The sequence below is a fragment of the Nipponia nippon genome, unplaced genomic scaffold, assembly GCF_047370975.1.
Source record: "Nipponia nippon isolate SJK-2023a ecotype South Korea unplaced genomic scaffold, ASM4737097v1 scaffold_7, whole genome shotgun sequence".
In the NCBI taxonomy this organism is placed as follows: domain Eukaryota; kingdom Metazoa; phylum Chordata; class Aves; order Pelecaniformes; family Threskiornithidae; genus Nipponia; species Nipponia nippon.
In genome coordinates this window covers 38407615-38433695 of record NW_028262391.1, presented here as the reverse complement: position 1 = coordinate 38433695, position 26081 = coordinate 38407615, and the positions used below count along the sequence as shown (strand labels likewise).

At 43.5% G+C, this 26081-nt stretch overlaps 1 protein-coding gene across 4 annotated transcripts in view; it reads right to left on the bottom strand.

Moving 5' to 3' along the window:
* Positions 1-26081, bottom strand: part of ZNF423 (zinc finger protein 423) — a 236474-nt gene that overhangs the window by 7652 nt on the left and 202741 nt on the right. For all 4 annotated transcript variants that reach the window (XM_087740671.1, XM_087740672.1, XM_087740673.1 and 1 more), the window contains 2 exons: positions 16258-16389; positions 14563-14678 (listed from right to left, as the gene is read on the bottom strand). In XM_087740671.1, coding sequence (XP_087596797.1) covers positions 14563-14678; positions 16258-16389 — 248 coding nt within the window. The remainder of the gene's footprint in view (positions 1-14562; positions 14679-16257; positions 16390-26081) is intronic.

Here is a 26081-nt window from a genome sequence, read left to right as displayed (position 1 = left end):
TGGAGTCGATGGGAAGATTCAGAGCTTCTAAAATATTTACAGGGAAAAAAAGCCGCTCCGCACGTGACTGACTAAATGCTGTCTGCTTTTCTTTTTTTTTAGAAATCTTTTTCCGTGGCTGGCGTGTTTCTACATTGAAATGCAACTGCCCAGGCATTGGTCTGTAAAACCCAGGCAGAGGCAGAAGCACCCCGGTTCCCGCCGCCTGCCTTTGTTCTGCGCCCCGGGGGCTGTCCGCTCTCTGCTGCCGTGCTGCATCGTCCCAACAATGTACTTGCTCAGTTTTATCTCTATACTTACACCGCTTCTGTTAATTTTAATGTATTCTTGAATTTTGATAGGCATTTCTGCGATCCTGGGTTTGAAAAATTACCTTTTTATATAAATACCTTTCTTATAGTTATTTTTCCCAGCACCAGCCTTTTCTCACGCCAGCTAAGGATTTTTTAGATGATTTATGAATTTAATTTCTCTTCTAATTCAGGTTGTTTAGTCCTAATCAGACTTTGACAACTCACCTAGCATGCTTTCCCCTTTCCACTCGAGACTAATAATTCTGTATCATCAGTCTTCTAGACCTGCCATCTCTTTCTTTTCTTCTCTAAAAACTCAGAATAAACCAAGGGGAGCCTATTACAAGTGAACTCCAAATGCGAGCCTAAGCCTGGCATAGCCTCCCATATTCGATTACATGCCTCATCGAAAAGTCTATACGCTTCTTCCAAAAACACTGGGTAAAATGCTGAAGCACAAAAGCAAACTGAAGCCTTTCGGAAAATCTCCTTACCATGGCACTTTGGAAATAAAAACCACAGGAGAATACATTACTAAGAGATAACCGGAGTCTTCTGTTAGAGAAACTAGCCGTAAACACACTGTGATTCACTGAGGCACCCAGTGAAACCAGGGAGCTAATAATACCTGTCCTGAGGGACTGCACGCTCCTGAGAATTTCACTCAGAAATGCAAATTTATCAGCATCCTTGTGACTTGCAGTCTCCAGTATGCCATGCACAAGATCAAAATAAGCTGAAGGAAGAACCTTACACTTCCTAAATGTAAAGGCAGAAGGACAAATTTAATTACTGTTGTCAGAAGTGCATAAAACCTGAATATTTTTAGAATTCCTCCATTCCTCCCTCAGCCCCACCCTTTCTCCCTGACTGGATCCCAGAGCAGTTGCTGATCCCAAGAGCAGAAAAGGGCTTGCAGGATCCCAGCACGCCGCTCTGCCGACAACACTTGGTGCTTTAACCTCGGCTTGGTCAGCCCCTGTTTTTCTGGGGAGCTGGTCCCGCAGGCGCCCCGCTGCTCGGGCCACAGCCACCCCTGCGCCTGCACGGATGTGGTCACCCACTCGCCGTGCAGCAGCACGCGTACCCTTCGCCCGACTTTGAAGTAACCCTCCAAAGCTGTCCTAATGAATGCAAACACCTCACTTCCAGTCCATTTTCAAATCTAAGCCACACACTAATTGGAGAAAGCATCTACTGCCCACAGGTACGCTCCTTTGCCTGTGCTACACCAAAGACTTCAATGCGCAACCCAGTGCTGACCTGTTGTTATCTACTTACGGGTCCTACTCAGGGAAGCAACGTGTTTCAAAATCATTTGCAAGAGGAGAACCATTTTCTAGGAATCCTTCTTAGGTATTCCTCTCAAAAACATGATTTGTTGATTTAACTGAAGCCTGTCTGAAGCATATCTTGTTAATCCCTCCTTGATCTAAGGTATGTCACACTGCAGAAGCCAGTTAATTGTTCATTTCTGTGAGGGCTGGCATCATCATTATGGGACCCTTTGTGGCTCTTCTATAAACAGAACATAATTTCCTGATCTGGTCTTTATTATAGGACCAGGACAGCATCCTCTCACACTCTTTTTCTCAAAAAATACTTAGAGCAAAAGGGAAACTTACTTTACGTAATACCTTTAACAGTCACCAGTCAAAATGCATAGACAAAGCTTCATTGAGTGACCGTTTGCATGGGAGTACAACCCAACAAAAGCCAGGAAATTCAAAGTTGAACCTAAAACTGGGTCCTTAACTTGCCCTGCTGTTCTTCGGTATGGCAAGGGTCACTGAACACCATCTGATTTTTTGTAGCTTTTTTTTCTGCACCAGTTAGGTATTCCTGGTGTTAAGGACCAGGTATAAAACAGTCTCAGCCTTAACTGTGAATTTTAATGCAAACATTAACGGGGGCACATCTTGCACTCTTCACTTAGGCAACGTCCTCCACTGGATGATGGGAGTTGCAGCTGAACCAAGTTCCTTCGACCAAATAACCAAGAGCAGAGAGCTGGACTTCACGCGAGCCGTGCCTACCCGCAGCTGGGCTACAGCATATCACAGTCCTTCCATCGGTAATTCTTGTAAAAAAGCAGCAACTACAGTAAAATTCCCTCTAATGGAATACCGATCTGACAAATTGTATTGCCTTGTGTTATGGACACATTTTTCTTAGTGGCAGATAAATATTCCTGTCACATGGCGCCCACATACTGCTCGGGCTGACAAAATGGCTGGTCAGTGACCTGTTGCCTTGGACGTAATGGCTGTTATTGCTGGTTTCTAATTTCAAAAGGGGCATAAAAATCCCCCAATGCAAGTCTCTCTGCTATAAAATAGCAAGGCCACAGTTTATAGAAGTACTTTACATGCCTCCCCATTAGTGTACTTGCCACCAGCAGAGCAGAAATCTGCAGACAGGATTGTGCTCAGCCCACTGCCTACTGCCTTGAGGAATTAACCCCAGAGGAGCTAGTAGCGTGAAAGACCCAAGCAGGATTTGTTCCCGTAAGCAAAAGAGGGGCCAAAATATCACCAACATGAGCCGTCTCCTCCAAGACATCACAACACAAAATAGCGAGGCAATGTCGCTGTGGTATGTGCGTGAAACAACTGTAACTGTTAAAGAATGGGATTTTCCAGCCAGCGCTACTCCATTACAACAATGTCACTGGCCTTAGGAAAATCTGACTTCTAAACAGCAAGATGCTACATTTTAAACAATCATGATTTCATGCAAAGACTAAGACCATGTGTCGGCCCCAAAGGAAGACGAGATTTTCAGAAGTAAATACGTTCTAAACCTCCTCTCTACTCCTTTTGGAGACACAGTAATGTAAAGCACTGATGACAGACATGCTATACGCAGTCAAAACTCAACGCCCATGGCAATTTATTCAGGTTTAACTGTGCAACAGAAACAAACGAGGAGGCTCACTGGTCAGGCAGGGCTCTCCCCCAGGGCTGGCGCAGCGCAGGCAGTGCTTTGGCTGTTTCTGCATGGTGCAAAGCCGGAGCAATTTGGTTCTGCGGACACGCTCTGCGCAGAGGCAACCTGGGGGCGCCCGTGCTGCCTACCCAGGACGTGGCACAGGAGACATGCAAGATGCTCTGCAGAGAATCGGCTCAAGCACGGCTGAGTTGATAAGCTCAGGTTGGCTGCTGCCAAATCTGGGCTGGCTCACACAGAGTTGGGGTGATGGAGCCTCGCTGAACCCAAGCCGATCTGACGCAAAGTTATGAGCTGGCTCTACACTGATCCCATCAGCATATAGTCTTATCTCTATTAGCTAGAGTTTTCCAACAAAGACCCATCACCTCATTAAGGATACACAGTTTAGTATATTGCAAGTTATTCTATTAACATGAAACGTGAAGAAAGAAAAGAGCATTAGCAAACCGTCCATTAGCATTTACTGCACAAGTCCGGTCACCGCACATGCGCACCCAGCGCATGTATCAAACATTCCTGTCCCATTTTCATTTAACATAAGCAGAAACTGCAGAAAAGGGACAATCTGGAAACAAGCTGTATTCTAAATTATTTTACCTTTCTTCCTTTCCCCTCTGGTCAAAGGGAGACATAAAACTACTCTCAAAATAAGATGTTAAAGCAGAGTATTAATTATGCAAACATTAGTATATGACTTATATTAGTATATATATATTAGTATATATACTTCTCTGAAAGCAACTTCAGAAAGAGCGACCAGCAAGGCTGCTCCAGGGCTGCTTTCATGTCCCTGAAAGCAGGCTGGGCTGAAAATACCGGCAGCCTTCCCAACAAGAGCACGGAGGTGCAGGCAATGACAGCCCTATACACAAGCCCAGCTGTAGAAAGGCAAGTTACTGACTGACTTTCTAACTAGTCCTTCTCCTTTTGTTCTTATTATGCCCCATTTTCTCCTGCCTACTGATCACACTTGCTCCATGTATCCGACCTGCGATGAGAACAGGTAAGGCAGTGAAGAGTTAGCAGGAGTCTCTCTCGTGCTCTTTAAAAATCACCCTGGGAAACCTGGCCCTCGGGACTGGGCCACGGGGCAGGACCCCTGTCCTCAGCTCGCACCAGCAGCCAGGGCTGGAACTGCTGCTCCTGCTGCCTTTCACTGGCCGAGGAAATAAACCCTAGGATTACACCCTAAATCTCTTACTCAGCAAATCAGAGGTACACCTAAGGCCTTTTAAATTTCTTCATGAAACTATTTTTCAAATTCCTTCTAACAGTAAGAGTGATGGGGGCTCCGCCAGCACCACAGCAGTAGGCAACAGCATTACAGTATCACTCCAGGATTTCCTGTCTGGAATTCAGGCTTCACGTCTGAAATACAACACACACACAACATTTGTATGACTGAGGAAACACAAGACGCTTGCCATACATTTATTATCTTCCTGGGGAAATGATATAGAGGACAAAAGAGACTATATTTATTCCCTCCCCAGCTGCTTTTACAATCTAATAATTTATTTCTCCTGGACATAAATTTCAGATTTAAACGAAATCTGCGAAACCTAAAGATGCCACATGGTAGAGGCTAGGGCAATATTTCTTTCTATTTTGGAGATGGAGTGCTTAATGCATTGCTCTGTTAACCAGTAGCCTTAAATTTCGGAGGGGAAGAAAGAGACAAGCAATTAGACTGTGGCAGACCCTAGATGCAAATACAGGCGACTGTGATTACTACCTTCATACACAGAGTTAAAAATATCTGGTTATTGAAAATGATTTTCTCAGTCCATGGGGGTTTATCTAGGTTTAGGCTGAGATGTTTATTTTTTCTGCAGCAGCCATACTAGGGGATTCTTTTACAACATTTTCCTTACACAGTAGCTATATATCATTCACATTTCTGAAAACTGAGGCTCTTTCTATGATATAAGAAATCTCTGCAATTAGAAATAACCATATCCTCTTTCAGAAAAATAAAACAAATAAAATACATCTCCAAACCCTTCTAGTCAGCAGTTAAGATAGCAGTGCTCTTAAGGCAAATGTAAAAATCCGGAGTATAAATTCACGTTAACTGTTACAAATACATCCATCTGTTCACAGACTAACTAGTGACTGAAACTGATGAATCCACTGAAACATAATTTTCGAGCCCACTAGCGTCTGTTCTCTTCCACTAATAAAGTAAATGTTTTTCAATAACTGTGCTGCTTTTGAATGCCAATTTCCATTTAAGTAGGTTCAGGTTCTCCCTAAAAAAAAAAAAAAAATAAATTAAAATAGCAAATGCTGTTTCTTTCCAAAGGTCAAACTAAGCTTTTAAAGAATGAGCAACATTTCAGCAAGGCAGAGAGGACAAAACTCCAATCAGATAAATGGGCTGTGTAATGATTGAGAACCACGGCTGCCTCAGTTTTTCTGAATGGCCTGTAGGACAGAATTTGGCACAAACAATCTGATGTTGAAGTTTATATCTCTCTTACTGCAGACAAGAAATTCACTAAAATATATAAATAATGAATGTGGCTGGGGATCTCTGCTGGTACTACTGCTGGTTCTGCAAGATGCAGGAGCAGAAACATACACTGCTCCATGTTTTTGTTATTAGTGGATCCTTGTTCTCCAACAATAAGCACAGAATATTTTATCTGAAATGGCTTCTGCAGCACATACGATATAAGTTTCAGCTCTCTAAAAGTGCCAGCAAATTGCAGAAAGATAAGTTACAAAGACGTACCTAATTTGCTGTGATGAATTGTGTGCATGCTTCAGTGATCAAAACTGCAGCTGAGACCTATTATATTTAATGATCTAGACATTTCTTGTGAAAACACTCAGGCATATACTGTTATGTCTGGACAAGCATCCCCGTTTTGCTCTAGCAGCAAGCAAATGAAGAGACTGAACTTGTAAAAGGATGCTGTACACCACCTTCAATGAGCTCTTTAAAATAGAGGCCGATCAAGTGCCACTATTTTCCTTAAATAATGCTTATGCTCTGCCCTTTCCAGTGCAGCATCCCTCTTCCTGTGAAAACCGAAGTCAGTTCCTTTGGATGCTAGCGACACTTACAGGAGGAAACAGGGCTAATCCGTGCTCAGACCCCAAACTACCTTCCACAGCAGCTACTACAGCAGAAGACAATCAAAGGGGCTGTATTAAGAGATCTCTTCCCACCAGCAAAGAAAAATTGTGACAGGACTTTTTAGAGAGAAAACAAAACAAAAAAAAATTTATTTGCCTACATACTACAAAAATGTTCTGTTTCTAGCTTAAGGACTATGTCCTGCTTAAAGGCATGTGCTACCAAGCCTGGTGGGGCCGAGCACTGATGCTTGGATATGCTGTCCCTGAGGACACTGTCCCCCCGCCGCCAGCTGTGCCGACGGCCCCGCTCGCAGACCTACAGCTTACGGCCCCTTTGCTCTGTGGCTCTACGCAGAGCAGCAGGAAACGGGGCTTCTTACCACCTCCTATGGGGACAGGAATTTCACCTTGTGAACATATGAAAGACTTCTGAATAAAACGTCTGAGGCTTCCAGGGCTTGATGTCTGGCTCCTCCAAAATTTTCCTGCGTGGATCTGGGTATATTGTTCAACCTCTGCCTTTCCAAATTTGTAAACCAGGAAAAAACAACCTCAGAAAAAGTGTTGGTAAGCTTAATTCATTCATGGTTATATAAACCACAGAGATCTGCAGAGAGAAGCCACACGGAATATTCTTGCTACCACACATTCAAGAGCTCATTTTCTCCCTCCCTGGTCAGTTTGAACCTCTTTCTATCATTCATTGTTCAACAAAACAGAGCAAAACACAAACGTGTGCCTTTGACTTCAGAAATAAGGATTTCAAAGTGCTATTTCATTCATCTGAGGAGCTGCTAAATACTATCACAGTGGTAATTTGTGATAGTGTGCTAAAGAATGAAGAAAAGGTATTTGTTAATTGTTGACATAACAAAATTAATTTTCCATCCCTAAACTTTTTCTCATCTCTCCTGTGAGCTCTGATGCAATGTTACTGACTGGCACTGCTGAAATGCCAACTTGCATTTCTCATCCTTAATTTCTCTCTAAATGTCATTAGTAATTGTTATTGCCAGACCAGAGAATGCAATCTGGTCTTTCAGAAAGAAAATCCATTTCTCATTTCTTCGCTTGTGCTTCCTCCTTTTGGTCAAGGATGGATGTTTAACACAGCCCATGTACTCTGTTTCCAAGAAGACGGAAATGCATTAATATATCTGGAAGTAAAACATTCTTGCTTTATTTATTTATATATAGCATGCCTGGATCTTTAGGAATACCAAATTGTATATTCAGAAAGGTCTTTAAAGCACATCATTGAAGGACATTAACAAGTCTTAATTGAATAAACCTAACAAGTAGGGGAAGGAAACACCCTTTAATCTGTCCATACAGACTCCTCTCTGGATGCTTCCATAAATTACTCTTTTTGGTGGGCAACAATGTTGTCAAATATAAAAGCACGTTATATGATTTTTCTCTCTTTCTGCCACATGGAAAACAAACCTCTTTGGCGAGATGTGTAAACTGGTCTAGCTTTGGTCTGGATTAACCTATCACCCTCATTTACCCATGCAAGTAAAAATGGTTTCCACCAGTAAGAGGAGAGGTGAGCTTAGACGTCTGTGTGCAAAGGAAAACCTGCAACCGTAAAAGGCTGGCTCCTTGCACACCATTATATATTGCGCCAGCGATTTGTGTAGTTATGCGCAGCTCCTACAAAATTTGGTCTCCAGTACTTAGAGGTACGTAGTACCTTGGCACTTGGAGTCAATTTTAGGAAGGACTCTGTGTGTCATGACAGACCTTTAACTGGCCTCCCCACAATCAACACATCTTACATTTGCATGTCTACATTATGTTTTGTAATGTATATAAAGTAGATCAAAGCTAGGCTGCATTAACTAAAGGCATTTTATCTCAGAATAAATAGACATTTGGACATTTCCAGCCAGGAATTGTGCTTTCAATAAACACAATTGATGCATATACATTGTCTCTTGGCGGCTTACACTCCTGCCCATCTGTTGGGATGGCATGGTGCCTACGCAAAAGTTGGTTGGACCCTTGCCCTAGGGCATAGATGACAGGCAACGACGGGTTTAGCTGGGCAGCCTGAGCACCGGATCCAAGTGCCATCTCTGCTGTAGGAAGCCCCTTCTGTGTGCCAGCGCTGCCACATTGGAACGACATGCCTCCTTACACTTGATCACACATGTTGACACTTGGGTGCGCTTAAGTGCATTAATGACTGAAACGATGCCTTTCACCTGGCTCCCTTCTCCCCCCCCCCCCCCCCCCCCGCATCACTGCTGGGGTTTCTGCACATGTTAATGTGAAGTTGCATACACTTTGTTAGCCAGGGCCAGCCACAGAACGGCGTTAATGGTGTAAGAAATGAAGGAGGGTTTTTTGTTACGGGACACGCCACTCCAGTGCCAGACATTTCCAAGCTTCATCTCAGGTGAGTCTTTGCAGACTTGAGAGATCTTTCTGCGTCTCACTGAAGAGACCTCAAGGATGATAAAGATGCAGCAATCATCCTTCCAAATGAAAAAATGCTACACCTTGTCACTACATCAAACACAGGGCAATTCAAGATTTCTGCACCATCCTCTGTTTCAACAGAACCGGCCACACAGAGAGGCATGCGGTCTGGATCACATGGCTGTTCCAACAGCATCCCCAGCCCCAGATGCAGGAAACACCACTTCATTTTGTGCTAGGGAAGAAGGTGCCAACAAATCACACAGAGCTGCGTAAGCACGAACAGCCCTTGCTCTTACATACAGCATTAACCTCTGTGGATGTCAGGCCCAGGAAAGCTCCAGCATCACCCGTGCAGAACCTCAGCCGCAGCTGCTGCAGAGCCCAGCGACAGCCTCACATAGTCTGTAATGGCATTTCTTAGCTTTGGTCCTTATGACAGCCTGTTCCTAACCCCAAATTTTTCAACAGCCATGTATTCCTTCTCCACTGAATTTAAACGTATGTATTGAAAACCAGGTAGGTAAAACTCTTCCCTACTGTGACAACAGATCAGAGCTAAAGCTTGTGGTTTTGCAGTCCATAAAGAACGTTCAGGCAGACAGACTCAACATGATGGGTATGTGCCTACAGCACTTTTAATTTTTAATTATTGTTAGTTATAATTATCTGACTGCGTCGGAATGAAACCCAGCAATATGGCTAGAATAGATTTTGGTATTCTTGTAATTTATTAGCTTTGTAACTACTAATAATTAAAATTTAACAATACTCCAAGCACCATAGCAACATTTTTTAAGAAATGCTAGCCAAATCTGCTAGGATAACTGACTAGGTCACTTTCAGGATTTTAAAGGAGGACTAACATAAAAAAAAAAAAAAAAAAAAAGAAAAAGGAAAGAGAGGTAACAGACTCTTAAGAGCTTATCAACAATCAAAATGCAAAGATATAAATTCTTTTTAAAGTAAAAAATTGATTTTACTTGCAGAAAATTAATTCTACACATAATTTTGTGGGTACTTCATATGAAACTTAGAAAGAGCTTGTGGTTTGTTTCCAGCAAGAAGCTCCTGGTGTTTAACATCTAAGTCACACATAAGGTCTGAAATACAGCAAAAGTTACATTAAGTGAAAGTACTGCCTTGAGATAGAGCCACATTTCAGGTCCCATTTGTCCTGCCATCCACACACTCCCCCAGGGAAAAATATTTTCTGCAACTTCATCAAAATACCATAGATCTGCTTTTCTCTCACTAACTGTATGGACACTGAAGCCCAGAAGCACTGAGATATTTCAGAGTGTTGCAAGCACATAGGGCTGTTTGAAAGAAAAATTTTACTCCTATAAAAGTAAGCTTTCTTGTAGCCCCAGGAAGTAGGTAAAGCCCATTTTTCAAGCAGGAGCTGGAGACACTAACCACTAAAAGATTTTGAATAGCTGGGTGCAGACCCAAAATTGCTTGTCTTTCTTCAGTGCTCTGACCATTGGTGGTAAACTGAGCCCTTAGACGTAGCCCTGTAGACTGGCCTGGGGGCAGGTGGGTCACATACAAGCCAGGAGGCTCTCATTCTCCCCACACGCTTCAGGGGACACTGTTGTACCCAGATGGCTCCAAGGATCACTGGCATGAGCAGCTGGAGATGTTGCTCCTCATTGCCTCACTCCCAGGGAAGCCACCACGGGTACAGAGCAGCATCTTAACGTCCCCCGTCGGGCCACATCAGACTATGTGGTGGCTCGCTGCGGTGCCCCGCTCGCCTGGGCAGGATGCAGCCCTCTTATAGGAGACCCATCTAACATCAAGCTGACATTAAAAGCAGACTTAAAAAAGGAAAACCTGCTTAGGGCTTGATCTGCTGTAATCAGCGGAAAGAATCCCAAGGACTTTGATGCGGACCAAATCAAGCCCCTGGAGGACGTTCATGGTAAATCATTATTAATATAATGAATGCAATTTCTGTACAGCAGCTCATGCCTGTTTATGGATATAAGAAAATTGCCAGCTTTTCACATAAAATGAAATGAGGAGGAAGGCAGAGCACAGTGTTAGCCAATGAGCCACAGTAGCCACTCTGCTTTCGATACGTATACGTTTAAAGAAACTGGGCACTTAAAATGACAGCAAATTCCTCCGGTGAAGCTCCCTTAATTTAGTGGTTTGACATATCTCCAAATCTGAACAGGAAAGAAAGCCCTTTATTCATAGCAGGCAATAAAACACCTGAACACCTGTGCTAGGAAAGACCTGGCAGGTACTCTGCTCCCTTGGTACCTGGATTATTTGCGCATTGTTTATTATATCCCTTGCCTTAGTTTTCATCAATTGTAATCATTTAGGAGGAAACGGTATGATTAACAGTACACAAGCAAACAGCAGGAATTAATCCTTTAAATACAAATACTTCATTGGTTATGTGATGGCTCCTTGGAAAAAGCAGTGTGGCAAAAGAGTACCTATGAAAATCCTCCTTAAGTTTCCTCTGAAAATCACTGCTCAGTCACAATTTGCTTAATGTAATTCTCAATGCAAGCAATTGAGGAGGTGTATTTCCCAGCTGTAAATAACACCACAAATATAACTCTCAGCACCCATTATGTGTCATAATTTCTGACCCATCTTCGGTATTGGCAGGGCTCCCTGCTAGGCTTTAAATAGTAAAGACCAAAATTTCAGTTGTCAAGGAGCTCGCTCATCTCCCACGTCTGGATGCCCTGTGTGCCGCTGTGGCTCCAGCTGCCTGTGGGAAGCGGGCATTCCAGCGGTGGCTGGCAGCTCCTGACAGGGGTCCTAGAGACGGGGCTCTGCTGGAAGGGGTTCCTTCTGCCCTACACATGAGGAACTCCCCAAACCTCCACCTCTACACTTGTTTCAGTAAGCACGTTTCCGTAGGAAGAACGAAATGCCATAGCCATGGTGTTCTACACATTAGCTATAAATTTACTTTTTTCCAGGAGATTTTCATCATATCCATAGCTGTCAATCTTACAAACTGAGGATGTGAAAAACGCAGAGCTGCCAGCCTCTCCTCTTCTGCCCTAAGGGTACGTGGGGTTATCACACATACTGTTTCCTTTGTGTTTCATGCTTAACCTTACCATGTTTTCTTTCCTTCTTTCCAATGAGATAATGTAAGCAGTTAAATAACATTCTGTTTTCTTTTCTTCTGGCAATATCATCAAGGTAACCTCACTGCCTCATCGCTCCAGATTCACACCGAATTTCCAGCATTTATAAAATGAGCTCAGTTCCTCAGAGCTTTCTTAAGCCTTGGTTTTATGGCTCCATCAGATAGTGTGAACTTCAAAGCATAAACCTATATTAAAATACAACTGCTAGTTCAGAAGTGAAAAGAGTGTTTGATTGCTTCCAGAGCGTTACTCTGCCGAAGTAGTTGTGCACCAAGCCCTAAAAGTACATTTAGAGTGGCAACGTTTCTCATCACATGGCACACACGTGCCCTTCTGGGCTTACTTGGTGTTTACCCTAACTGTTTAAAGAAGTGTTCACAAATCAGCAGGGCTAATTCATGCCGCTCCATGACGTCTGTAAAAGTTACCTTTTCCCTGTGCTGCCTGTCATTTTGCCCACCCTCCTTGTTTTTCTTGCTTTCCTGTAAGCACTCCACTCTGAATTTCTTCCTGAAATGGTTGAATGCTCAATTTTTTAAAAAGTATTTTTAGTGGTTTCACTTAAAAACACAAAGAAGTAAAACAAAGTGTAGGTTCAGATTTTGACACCAGTTATTTTACGCCAGTGGGAAAGCAAGATCAGAACTGAAAAGTCAAATTCATCAAGCTGAACCCCTTGATGGATGGTGATTTGCCTACATAAGAACAATTGCACAGTTAAGAGACTGAAAGGTTTATGCAGATTTAACCCTAACTAGCAGCTGAACAACTGGTTCACTAAAACAATATTACATCTTCATTACTCAACAAAAGCATAACCAACAGTTAAGGAATTTAGAGCAGGCAGCTTACACATCAGAAACTGATGAGATAATCGGGCCAAGGCAGACTGCTTCAAAAGTCTTGAGCATTTCTAACCAATTTATACACACATTTTGTGTCCTCTTTGGCCCAGGTATTTGAGTTAGTAAAATCCCTGGCATCAAGTAAACACACATTTCTGAGTCACCACTGAAATAAAGACTAAAACTGTGCAGCTAAGTATTGAATTTTCATTCAGCCAACACCATTCAGAACTACTCATGTAATTATTACGAGCACAGAAATTTTAAATGCACACAAATCCTGCATAAAAACTGGAAAATTACAATCATAATTTATCTGATTAAAGCTGCTATTTGCAGCAGTTTTGCAATGCACAACACTTCAGAATTGAAACACTACATAATTAAAACTGTTAATTGCAAAAAATGGGCCACTGTTAAGACTGTAATTTAACAAGGTTCTCTTTCTTTGACCATCTGATTTTAAAGGTTAACGCAGTGACCCAGGAAGCCAGTGCGCCCATTTTAATTGTACTGGCATTTTGACCAAACACCACTTTAAAGGAAAAATGGGAGGAAAAATCAGAGCCAGCTTTGCAAGCCACTGTTGCCTTCATAAATGTTCATAGTGAGAACACACAAACCCAAAATCTGCTGACTTTATTAAAATATTAACAAGGTATAGTTAAAACTTTTGTACACTTATGCAAATCAGGTTGCTAGAACAAGGGAAAGAGAAGATTCCCCTGGGAGAAAAAAAAAATAAAATCAACAAAGTGAAAAGATCAACCATCCTTCCACAGCATGACAGCACGACACAAAAGGCAGCAGCTTGGGAATTCAGCAAGATAAATAAAAACCCTCCAAAGTTTAAGTAAATCATGGTTTATAAAGCTAATAGATTTAAATGAGGCATACGATACCATTCTATAAAAAGACTGCATTTGCCAGGGGACATGAGCAGTATTTTGGTGGCCATGCTACACAGGTAAGATATGCCTGAGGAGGATGGCCAGGGCGGGCACCTCCCTGCAAGCTCTTTGGAAGGGCAAGCTCCGGCGGTCCATTCCCCGCAAGGTATCAGGCACACATGCCATGGAGGTTTCAGCATCTGCATGGGTTTAGTACCAAAGGTATCAGTGTGATTTAAACCCCAGCTTCACCAGCACAGCCGGTGCCCCGCAAGCGGCTACAGCAGCATGCCTAGGTCAGAGTCCAGCCCCTCTGAAAGGCTTGCTGCACCCGGGAATGGGTGTGCGCCAAGCACCAGCTTTGCGGGGGCTAAACCTGCTGTGGCTGTGGCCCTCAGTGCCGCCAGGAAAACTGGCATGTAACGCCTGGGTAGCAGAACCTGCAGCTTATTAATGTGCTAGTGCCTTGGTGGAGCCTCTAATTAAGCATAATGTTGAGCTGCACCCACGCTTTGCTCTCATACCCCGGTAGGGAAAATTCCTTTACTTCTGACTTAACAGTGAGGAAGGGGAGGGGGCAGCCTACCATTTGCTTAGTCTTTTTATGTTAATCAGTGCCTAAATTATTAATAGAGAAAAAGAAATTATTTACAAGGTGTTTGACGTAGACATGTCAGGATGTAGCAACGCTACTGCCAAGAGAAATACTCATAAAGAATCATGATATCTGTCTTGTCTTATTTATTTATTCCAGCCACGCTCAGAGACCCCCTTCTCCTGGTAGCACCCGGGGAGGCAGGAGGATACTGAGAGACTGTTCAAGGGCAGAAGAGACCATACCGAGGATATGCACCTTTTCTAAACGCTGCACAAGGGTGATGGTTGCACAGAGAAATCAACAGCTTTAGCACTGCTTTTACTCCTGTTATAAACATACCTGAAGCTCTGTTTGAAAGAAGAACTTCTGTGGGCACTGGGAACAGTCATAAATTTTATCTTCCTGCCCGTGGACTGCAAAGATGTGCTGCTGCAGTTTGTTTGCCTGTACAAAAACTGAAACAACATAGTACAATTAGTTAAGATTGCTTCATATAAGGCATCTTGTCTTGAACTACACTTTTACGACTGCAAAGACTCTGAAAAGTCCACGGATATCTGCCAGAGAAGTGCTGATACACTCGGTTCAGCAGAATTTCCTTACAAGTAGTCAATTTAGAGTCTCCAGGCTGACAGTCAGCTTACTCCTAACAGAGTCTAAACCCTGTACGGATTTTTGATATTTCACATAAAGCTAACACTGTCCACGGGTAACTGGAAGGACTCAATCATCAGACCACAGAGAGGACGTCACCGCTCCTGCAGGGAGCCCTGGGCCCCCGGCAGGTGCATCAGATGCATTTTTAATGCAGGACAACCAGGCCAGGAGAAGCCTTGATGGCTGGTCTGGAAGACCCGTGGCTCAGAACAGCATTTCTGGCAGACAGGTGAATCTGAAAGGGCAGCCTTGTCACAATTTTTAGACCTTTTAAATGGGTTGTCCATTCAGTATAAAAGCAAGATTATGATTTAACCTCACAAGTATCGCAGCACCTGCATTATGATTTTGAATCGAGAATTCTGAGTTTATCAAGTGAAATTTGGAAGTGAAACATATTGAACCCCAGGCTTTAGCTGAGGAAAAATATATCTCATTTAATATGAATGATCATCAGTATGTCAAAATAGCTTCTTCAGCGGAATTAAACACATGCACTCAAAGAGTTATTTTACAGCACATTTCAGGAAAGGATAAATTAACTCCAAGCTCACACAAAAAGCAAATTCTCAAACTGTGGGCCAAACCCTAAGGAGCATGGGTTCACCTTACTCCCACCGAAGTTAAAGGAATCACAGGTGCTGCCGTGCCCCTTTACTGACAACAGGTCCACAGTCACATGTATGCAGTCTTCATCTCTCAAGCAGTTTGGAAATGTAGATGTTAACTACTGTTTTGAGGAGCATATAAAAGCAGCCTTTAACATGCATCCTGCAGATCCTTTAAGCAGCATAACCCAAGATCATTTACACTGATGAGACGGCTTAAACTTCCTTAAGTACAGGGAAGGAATACCTAGCAGGCCCTCAGACAGAAGTTAGAAATGTGCCACCACAAGCAAACTGGCCTTAAAAAAACCTCTGAGAGAGCAGCTGCCAAAACTATACAGTTGTAAAATTTGGTCTTCTCAAACCTTTACTCATGTGAGCCTCACCACCGTGAGCGGACTATGAGCTACCTGGCCTTTAAGGGGTCCTTGCTCAGGTGAATAAGAGCTTGCAAGAGCAGGTCCATACCTTGCAAGTCCTGCACTTGGAAACGCATTGCACCTTCGAGCCACAAGGTACAATTTAAAAGGCTTCGAATTGTGGGGGGCGATGCACAGCCTGCCGCATGCGGCAGTGCTGCTTGGTGTCAAACGCCACAGTGCTGCTCTTCAGAGCGAGCCCCAGTTTCAGACAGATGATATTTTGAACATTTCCAAGCACAGAATTTCTTTTTCTCAAGGAGAGGAATACAATATTTTACAAATCCCCCGAGTGTCATTTCTGGATCAAGCCATGCAGGCTGAGGCTTGTCTTGGCCTCCCTGTCTTACCTGTGAAACAAACAGGGCATTTGAATGTGCCTCCCATCCCCTCAAAGCTGTGCTCAATCAGGTGACACAGGAGCTTTGCCGGAGAGTCAAACATCTGGTTACACAGCTTGCACTCATGATTGATGCCTTCCTCTGCAAGGTTCAAATGATACAACTTGTTAGTGACACAGCAGATTAGCGTCGGGGATGCAGCAGTCGGCGAGAAACGCCCGCGCCGGCGCGCACAGCTCCAAGGACCCGCAGACATTGCCGCGGCTCATCAGAAAAGCGGGCCGAGCCGCCCGCGCGAGGCGTTCAGGTGTACAGCCCCCAGTCACATTTAGGGGCGCTGATTTTCAGCTGCAACGAAAGCGGCACTGCCATCAACCCGCCGGGAACCCACGCGCCTGCTCCCAGGCTCGTGACAACACTGCAACGCTCCACCTCGCATCCTACCACAAAGGGAGAGCATCCCTGCTCTGGGTATAGATTATTAAATAGTCAAACAGCATTTAAAATGAATTTAACAGCGTGAATTCAACCAACAACACTGAGAGTGGGCTGAAATACCATCTTCACCTTAGATTACGCTGCAAATATACAGGAGAGGAAGAAACTATTGGAGAATAGCAGGAGCCCAGAGCAGTGTCAGCCTTAATTTTCTCTCTCTTGGCTTTTTCCAAGCTGAAGAGACCATTGAAGGTATTTAAATGTCATTTGAAAGTGTAATTTCCATGTCATATATCTTAAGCACTTGAATACACAGGGCTCATTTTAAATGCCCCTATGTTCTAGCTGAACTTATAGGGAAGTAACAATAATTATGATTATTGTTGCTAGCCTACCACTTTTGTAAGATGATACGTTTCTCTGTTTACTGACATTTGTGGGTTTGGGTGCAGTTGGGTCTTTTTTTGACGTATTGAAGCCATATCAAGGCAATTTCTAACATAACATGAAACAATCCTTTAGTTTTCTTGAAGTGGAGGAGGAAGTGGTAGAAATTTAGACAACATTATGTACAGTTTATATAAATCAAAAAACACCAAAAACTTAAAAATTTTGCTGATTGTTCTTGTAAACACTTCCTGAAAATGAGTCTTTCCTTCATTGTGGTAGCGCATGTGCACTTCTCATGAAAACATATTTGAAAAACTAAAGAAAGTCTTTTGAAGTACATTCAACTATTTTTGTATCTTCAAATCTCACCGACTTCAATTTTGAGTTCCAAGACACCTAAGAAATGACTACATTATACCATGAACTAATCTCTTGCCAAATGCATTTGGATCTTGCAAATAACATGAGCCTTCAGAAGCATGGTCTTTACTTACAATTGCTTTACATTAGCTTTTTACATCTTTAAAAGGGCTAAACAGAGGGAAATTATTGTTTTCTATAAGGCCTTTGGTACTCTCAGTATCCCAAAGCCCTTTTACAAGGTGGGGAGTGAGGTGCTGGGGAGGCAAGCACGTGGTGGCTCTCGCACGTTTGCACCTTGGCACGTTTGCAGCTGGAGGCAATTCCCAGAGCACGCAGGCCTTGAAGGGCACTCCATGCAGCGTGAAAAATAACAATAATTTAAAAAAAAAAAAAATCTCCATGCAGCGCCTTGCGCAGCAGCACGTGCCAGCGGTGAGCTGCCTGTGCTGTCCCGAGGCTGGGTGGGCTCTGGAAACGTGTGTGGCAATGGGTGCTCTGCCCTGCGCGGCAGCGGCAGCACACAGGGTGAGAGCAGGGCGCTGACGGTGACTGCTGGCACCGGAGCTGCGGTGGGGAAGGGGGAGGTGGGATGGGGAGAAGCCAACAGCCAGGTTGGGAAGGGAGGAAAGAGTCAGAAACAGAAAGATGAAAGGGCTGGTGGCTCCATGGCAGCAGCTCCATGAATTCCCTGGGCAGCCATAGCCAGGGACTGGGATATTTCTAGGATGCAACGAGGTTTGCAATTCTCTGTTTGGGCAGCCACCACAGATAGCCACATCCCCCTCTCTGACAGATGGGTTTCAAAACCTGACCCTCTTCTCTCACTGTAGCGTAAGGCTGGCTTCTCCCATCAGACCCTTGCCTGAAAAGTTTTGGCTTTGTGCGATCTTTGCAGTCTGCTCCGGAGGGGAGGAAGGATGGGGCAGGGATATATGTGCCTTGCGCTGAGCATCCTGAGCATGCCCAGCCACACAGCTGTGTACAGCAACCGAACGCTGCAATAAACCTGGAGAGGACAAAGCAGGTACTGGGGGGAATGGAATGAATTCCTTTTATGAGTAAATCAGAGAAATCATGTTTGACATTAATTTTCTACCCTCCACATACTGGGTATTTGTAAAACAGTGATTCATGTACAGCCTATGGTCCTGTGTGAGCACATGTGTTCATAAATATGGACAGACACATACTGCTGATTAGATGACTGCTCCTTTTGCAGCCTAAATACCTATAATTTCAGTAAAATTAAAAAAAAAAAAAAACAACACCGCTCAGCATTTCAATTGAAGTATATTCTTACAAGCTTGGTGTGTTTAATTAGGTAACAGAGATTGTGTATTTTCTTGGCTGATCCCCGCAGTATTTTAAATAGTTAAACCCATAACAAACAAACTAAAACTCGAATGAAAAATAATAAAACATAATGGGTTCCTGCAGATCTGGAAATTTATCCCACTCGAGGCAAGACCTTTTGATTTGCAAATCCACTTCTGAATTATAAGGCCTTCTCCTCACCGGTGGGGGTTTTTATTCCACTCCCACAGGAGTCCATTATGTATTTCTTGTGTCTATAAAACCATCCAGGAAGAAAAAAGGGGGGAAAAAGTACCATGGTTAGCATGACAAACGTTTCTCTTTTCATGCCTGTGTATTCAAAATATGAAAATGCCCAAAGATATAGATAGAATTGCTGCTATAATCACTCTCTCCTCTATGGCATTTTACAGCATATTATTTTACACAGAAACACGGCGCATGTATAGAGATACTCAGTCACCTTTGGAGAATAACTTCCTTGAATTATATAAGATCATATAGGTACATGCAAGGCGGCTTTTTGACAATGCAGCATGACAGCCAACGCTCCAGTCAAATGTGTGGAGCTGGGCGTTAGCAACAGAAAACACATAATCATTTCCCTCATTTTTTATTCCCTCCCCCCCCCTTTTTTTAAACATGACAAGCATCTTTGAGAGACCTACATAACTCAAGTGAATTATGCAGCCCCTCTCATTTGTAAAATAAAATGCAGATTTTTACAGCTTGCTGTGCTAGATCTTCTCCCATTTCTCCATAAGTGTATCTGTGCAGGGATCAATTGATTACAAGACTAAACGAGCAACGCACAGCAAACGAGAATCTTGGGTTTCTTGCCTTTTTTTTCCCTGAGCTCAAAATAATAAGCATTAATTTTACACTTCATTTCTCAAAAAAATAATAGGATGTGCTCTTGTTTAAAACAAGCAGGCCTGCTGAATTCTGTCAGGCTGAAACTATGTCAGGCCAAAAGAGGAACAGAGCGCTTTGTGTAAAAGTATCATGGGGAGATGATAGTATCCTGTAATGTTTTCAGTACCTACTTTTGTCTCCAAAAGCATTTGATCCCTGGCAGACACATACTTATTTCCATACTGGTCTTGAGGGAAGCCGGTAGGAATGAGAGCTGATTATCTGAATCCTGAAGGTGAAACCTGGGTGGTGCCCACTGATGTCAAAGGCAGGCATTTGTATAAATTTGGAGGTACGTAATTTACTGCCTGTTAGCGAGGATTAGCGGGTTGCACAGACCCAGCTGAACTGCGGTGGCGAAGCACGTCGCTCATTGTTCCCAAGTTCGGATGTGTTTGCAGGATAGTTTTAAATATGTTGATAGGGTGCTTAGTAGCACTTACACTGTCGTTCTGCCCATTTTAGAGTGAGAATATGCTTCTCCATAAAGCTATTTCTGCTGCAGCAATGTGCATTTAATACATATTACAATGAGTCTCTAAGCCTCTAAGAGAACCGACACTAGCAGCCTCCTGGCGAGGATGCAGTATAATTAATAATGCTGTATTAAACCCATGTACTCTATCAGCTGCATTTCTAATTATAACTATATTAATGGCAATATAAAAGTACGCATTAACACTGCCGTGTTCCAACATGTTATCACACCAATAACAAATAGGAGATTTGAACAATAAAAATCAAGATTGCATTGTCTTTACTGTTAGTTAAAACTTCTCTCTTCAACTTGATTTAATAAAGCAAAATTTTCCCTTATGGAATAACCGCAATGGTCCTAATTTGAGAGATCGTGTAAGACAATCTGATGCTCGCTCCTGACAACATGTACATCCCATACTATAGCTTCCCAGACCAGTGTATTTCTACTCCACTGCAGCAAATTAAGGCAGTAAAGGGGAATATCTTCTCTATACTCAGATGTACACATCCATGAATTAACCGCACTTTTAATGAACTTTGAAATACTGTAATTCAGTGTAACAAAGCATTAATATACTATGTTCATAGAGAACCTTCTCCTGTCCATTATATCATAAATCTGGTAGAATTAAATGGGCTATGTGCTCTAATTATAATAGAAATGAATAAAATTGGAATGAACACAGGGAAATAAAATGAAAACTGCATGGAACTATTCTGTTTATGCAATTCATTTCCCAGTAAATAAGTATGCCAAGGGAAAAATTTATAACGTAAGAAAAGCAGGAGCTTCCCCAGTAATTTTCCCATGTGGCTGTGAAGGAGCAAGGGGCTGGGACCAGGGTAGGATGACAGTGATGGACACCCCCCTCCAAACAAAGCCTGTGGAGAACCACTTCAACGCCTCGCCTGGCTGGCACCACTTCACCACTGGTTTTCATTAAAAACAATCCAACGACAGAGGTAAAACCAAGGTCTGAGAACAGGATGTGACTGCTACGAGGGGATGGCAAATTTGCAGATGCTCACATCGGATGAAGACGACGTCTGCTGTACAGACGACATTTCTTCATGCCGTTGCTGTTTAAGCGCCTGACCTGCTATACAAACCATTTGGACCACATCACTCCATCACATTTTTGTAATTAATCCCAGAGGACAGAGCTGAGCCCCTCCCTCACTGGTGGTGCGGCTGCAGGGTGAGGGGACCCCGCGCTCCTGCCCCGGTGTGGGCCAGCGGCACAGAGCCGCTCTGCGGCGCGGCGCCCCAGCGATTAGGCAGCCCGGGCAGTGAAAGGCAGCGGATTGATGGTGTGGCAGCAGAAATGTCACCTGGGGAGCTGGGTGCCGTCCTCCCAGGGATGCTGGAGGTCAGTTACTATGGCAACGCCGAATGAGCTCAACCTTGTAACTGACCCTTATCTTTTTTTGATCTGTGGCCCACTTGGGACCTTGGCTGGAAATCAACTGGAAAATAATCTGGTCACATATCAGAAAGAAAACTATTTATACTTATTTATCCAGGTAGAGCTCATATCTCCCTTTGACGACTCTGCCAGACTAAAGACACCCGTCATGTTCCCGCAGCGTTTCACGCGGCTGTACAGAAACGCCTAGCTCCGCGCTGCGAGAAGCCATGCCAAAACCCCCCCGCCACCGCAAAACACACACACAAACTGCCACGGCTATCTGTGCTCATGGCTCTACTGATATATTGCCAAAATCTTGCCTTGCTCGCAGCCCCTGACTTGCCCGTGTGGATAAACATACACCTACACCCCTTCTTGGATGGTTTAATATTTTATGTTGGTATCTGTTACTCATATTCTTTTGTGCTTTATCTCTCTGCTGAAATATGATTCTGCTTTGAAATATATTTATATGATCTAGAATGGCACAACACTGATGTCTTTTATGAGACGAAGATTGTTTAATAAAATCTTGCATTCCTGCTTCATCCTTATGACAATTTTACTATTATAAGTTTTCAAGGGATATGAGAGCTGTCCACTGTGGTTAGAAACATCACTTTAATGAAAAATGATAACACAGAGGCTTGGATTTTTCTAGAAACTACGTAAGGAAAACCAACAAAAATACAAAGAGTTCCCAATGTGAATTCGCGTGTATTTTTGTTGGTTTTCCTTACATTTGCTTTTGGATGAGACTCATTAAAATCAGTTCTGTTCTTCATGGGATGGGCAGCCCGGACAAGGGTCTGACAGCACAAAGGGGCTGTCGCTGTTCTCCGGCTGGGGAAGCTCTCTGGGGGAACGGGATTTGGGAAATCAGGGAAGGTATTAGAAGACAGAAGCCACAGGACCTGCTGGCAAACATAGGTGCTAGAGGAAGTGCCTATGGAATCCCGGTAACAAACTCCAAGGCTTCTTGTGATGCACTTCTTACACGCATCTGTGGCCTTGAAAAGGTATTCTTTTTCAGGCTAAATTAGCCTAACCACACAACGGGCTTTAAACTCTTTTCATCATCTCAGGGGGCATCAAGCTCAAAATATGCAGAATTAGATGCCAAATTATTTATAGGGTAGCTTGTAAGTTCACTGCCTCCAGTACATATCAGTACACTGCAATATTAAAATGACCATTAAAAAGAAGCACGGTCCCAGAGGGACTGGGGATGAGATTGCAGGGAGTTTCCTACCGACTGCCACGGCGGTTCCTGCGCTGCTCCAGAGCCCCTGCCTCCTTCCCGGCCACAGGCTGTGTGCTCCCCCACTGCGCTGCTTCCTAAGGGGAAGGCTGAACCTCAGACACATGAGATGGGTCCGCCGAGCCTGTCTTGATCAGCTTAATTTTCGGTTTACAAGAAAAATAAAATCTGAAAGTTCAAAGGAGTTCATGGAGTTGTGCATCATCTATCTGCTGACTGCAGAGCCCCAGAGGGACCCCGCCTGCAGAGCTTTATTTTAGATTTAGATATTAATCTTGGAAACTGCATAAAGATAATTTATAGAAATGCACTATACTTTAGCACAGTAACTTCACACTCTATCAGCCTTTCTCTGAAGATGCCTTTTTTTAATAGCCTACATTGAAATTTCTTGTGGACTGAAGTCTGATAGGTCTGGCTGTTCCTTCACAATAGTTCATTAAGGAATAAGTCCAGTAGCTTCCATGGAAATGCAAAACCTGTACTGGAAAAGAAACACATGCTGCCTTTGAGTGTGCGAGCGTATAACACACACAGAATGAGTCTGAATAAAGCTAATGAACCCCTAAGAACAGCTAGAGGTTAATAAAAACACCACATTCCCACACAACTCAACCCTAGTCATGTATTTCAGTGTTTTGATACATTCACAGCTGTATTATTTCAAGTTTAATGTTGATACCTGGTGGAACTGAAGTAATACAAGCCTGAATCCAGGCCCATGGCCACACAGCCCATTCCCTGCACTAGCCTCCCTCATGCCATCGTGTCACTTAAATCTGAATATCCCTTATTACTCCTGGTCTCTTCTCCACTCTCTTCTCTTCCCTAGAAACAGCTCCCTGCATTGCTACACAGCAGGAATACGTCCATCCTCTGATCCTATTGACAATATCACATCGAAGAGCTCAATACAGACGAACAGCAATAACTAGTATCTACTTGGCATCTATTCTTCTTGTGAAATTAAAAATTAAAATTAAAACATCATTATACTCTTATTAAACGTCCCACTGGAATATGCCAAGTGCTTTTAAAACATGCAAAGCTTTAAACCAAGTTTAAATGGGCGTAAAGCCCTTTATTACGCGTTTTACAGGCCTGGCACGTTCCCCAGCTTCAGCACCAGGGCCACCAGAGCCGCAAGGTGCCCCCTCCCCACCACATCCCACCCAGACCTCCTGCAGTCCCAGCGTGCATCGACCATGGGCGCACAGAGGCCCCCAGAGCTGCCAGGACTCAAGCAAGAGCTGCCAAAGGCAGAGCCTTCCCTCTTACCGGCAGCCCCCTCCCTTGCCCAGGCACCTGCGCCAGGGCAGCAGCTGCGTCCCGCAGCTACTGCTTAAAAGCCAAACGCTGGGTGCATTTTTGTCTGCCCGAAGGCAGGTTCCTGGGGTGGGGATCCAAGTCGGGGTGGCATTCAGCCCTGGCTGCCAGCCCCCTCCGCTAGCCGGGCACACTCGGGATGGCACACGGTACTTTTTAAACACGTGAACTCCCGCTGATGTGTGTCCCCGATCTTCAGATTACAGTTTCCCAAGTACACATTGACATGATAGACTATAAATCTATCGTGTAAATAATCATCAGATTAATGGTCTCTAATAGTATATAATTAACATGACAGGCTACAAGACAGTTGTTGTCAACTACATTCAGCAACGCACAGAGTAGGAGAAAGCTGTAAACCACTTCCATGATGGCATCAGGGAAGCAGAAAAACTGGTAAAAGGAGAGATAAAAACAGCACGCATAACAAAATGAAAACACTTCTAAATGTACAGTTTAACTGCGAAACATTGAAGGTTCTTTCAGGCATCAAAGTATGATAAATGTCAAACTTCGGGGGGGCGGGGTGGGTACAGTTTTATTTGCATCAGCAAAGAAAGATTCAGTTATCCCTGCACTGGTGCGACGCCTCTTGAGTGAGTATCGGTGAACTGGTGTGAGGGGCCTTATTCTGATATTGCAAATTCTGCATAAACATGGAAATACCTATCCAGTAGTGTAAATTTTACAGCAGTATCAGCTATGGTCAAATTAAAGCTTATATTAGTATAGATATCTGGGAAATGATGCAGTGGGCATAAAGTTATAACTGCAGGTGAAAACCAACTGTGAGCATTACTTTTGCTGCAGATCACCAAAGGGCTCAGAGATTGGCCAAATGCTGTGCTCCTGTAACGTTGGGGCAGTTTGCACCCACTTATTCAGATGCATTTTTTTACATATGAATTCAAATGCATTTTTTTTACATATGAATTCACCTTCTTTTCTTATTAAGAAACAGTACTGTTATGGAAAAGCCTCTGGTTGAAAAGCAATCTCTTATGGCGTTGTTATCAGCTTATGGACCAAAATTCTAAAATTCTTCCTTAAAATAGATGCAGACAAGCAAAAAAATGGAAACATCTCTCAGCGTTTTCTTGGGGGGGAAAAAAAAAGTGCCAGTTACCCAGCTATCTTGACGAGATCATTTAGCACAACGGCACTGGAGCTTACTTGTTCGTATGAGGGCTGAACACACGTCGCAGCCCAGCCCTGGGTAGGCTCCTGTCCCCAGCCCCCACCCCAAGGCATATCCCTCGCTCCCTCTCCCCACGGACTAGGGCGGGAGCTTGGGGAAACAAACCAGTTACCGGAGCTGATGAAATGAGATGCCATTGCCAATAGAGGGAACCAAGGGTGACTAAATAAGGTCTGGCTGGCCAAGATAGGTGACTGATTTTGCATGGCATGAATATCTCTCAAAGCTCGTTAAGTGCAAATATGCCCAAAAGAATGAAAAACCCCTATCAGACATATTTTAAGTCAGGAATCCTAAGGTGCAGTAACGCATGATATTCCTTAAGGCAGTCAAAAAGAAGAATCTGCATGAAAAGAAGAAAACATCTTAAGCATCTCTGCATTATGCAGACATATATTCTTGTACTGTGGGAATATGCACAAGTGAATGTACAGAGCATCTCCCATTGATGTTGATGGGATTTGCTCGATTAACACTCCACAGTCCAGGTGGAAATCATACCCTGTAGCAGCTTCATCTCGAATAAGAAGAAAAGCTGTAACCCAGTGACCTTTTCAAAGAGATCTCACTGACAAGCAATGACTCTGCATAGCACAGACTGTAAAGTTACTCTTGGTAGCACTTACCTAACATACAAACATTGATTACAATATATAAAACCTAATATCAAACCTAGTATCACCTTTACATTTGTTCTGCACGAGCCAGTCATCACGCACCCTTCACATATGATCTA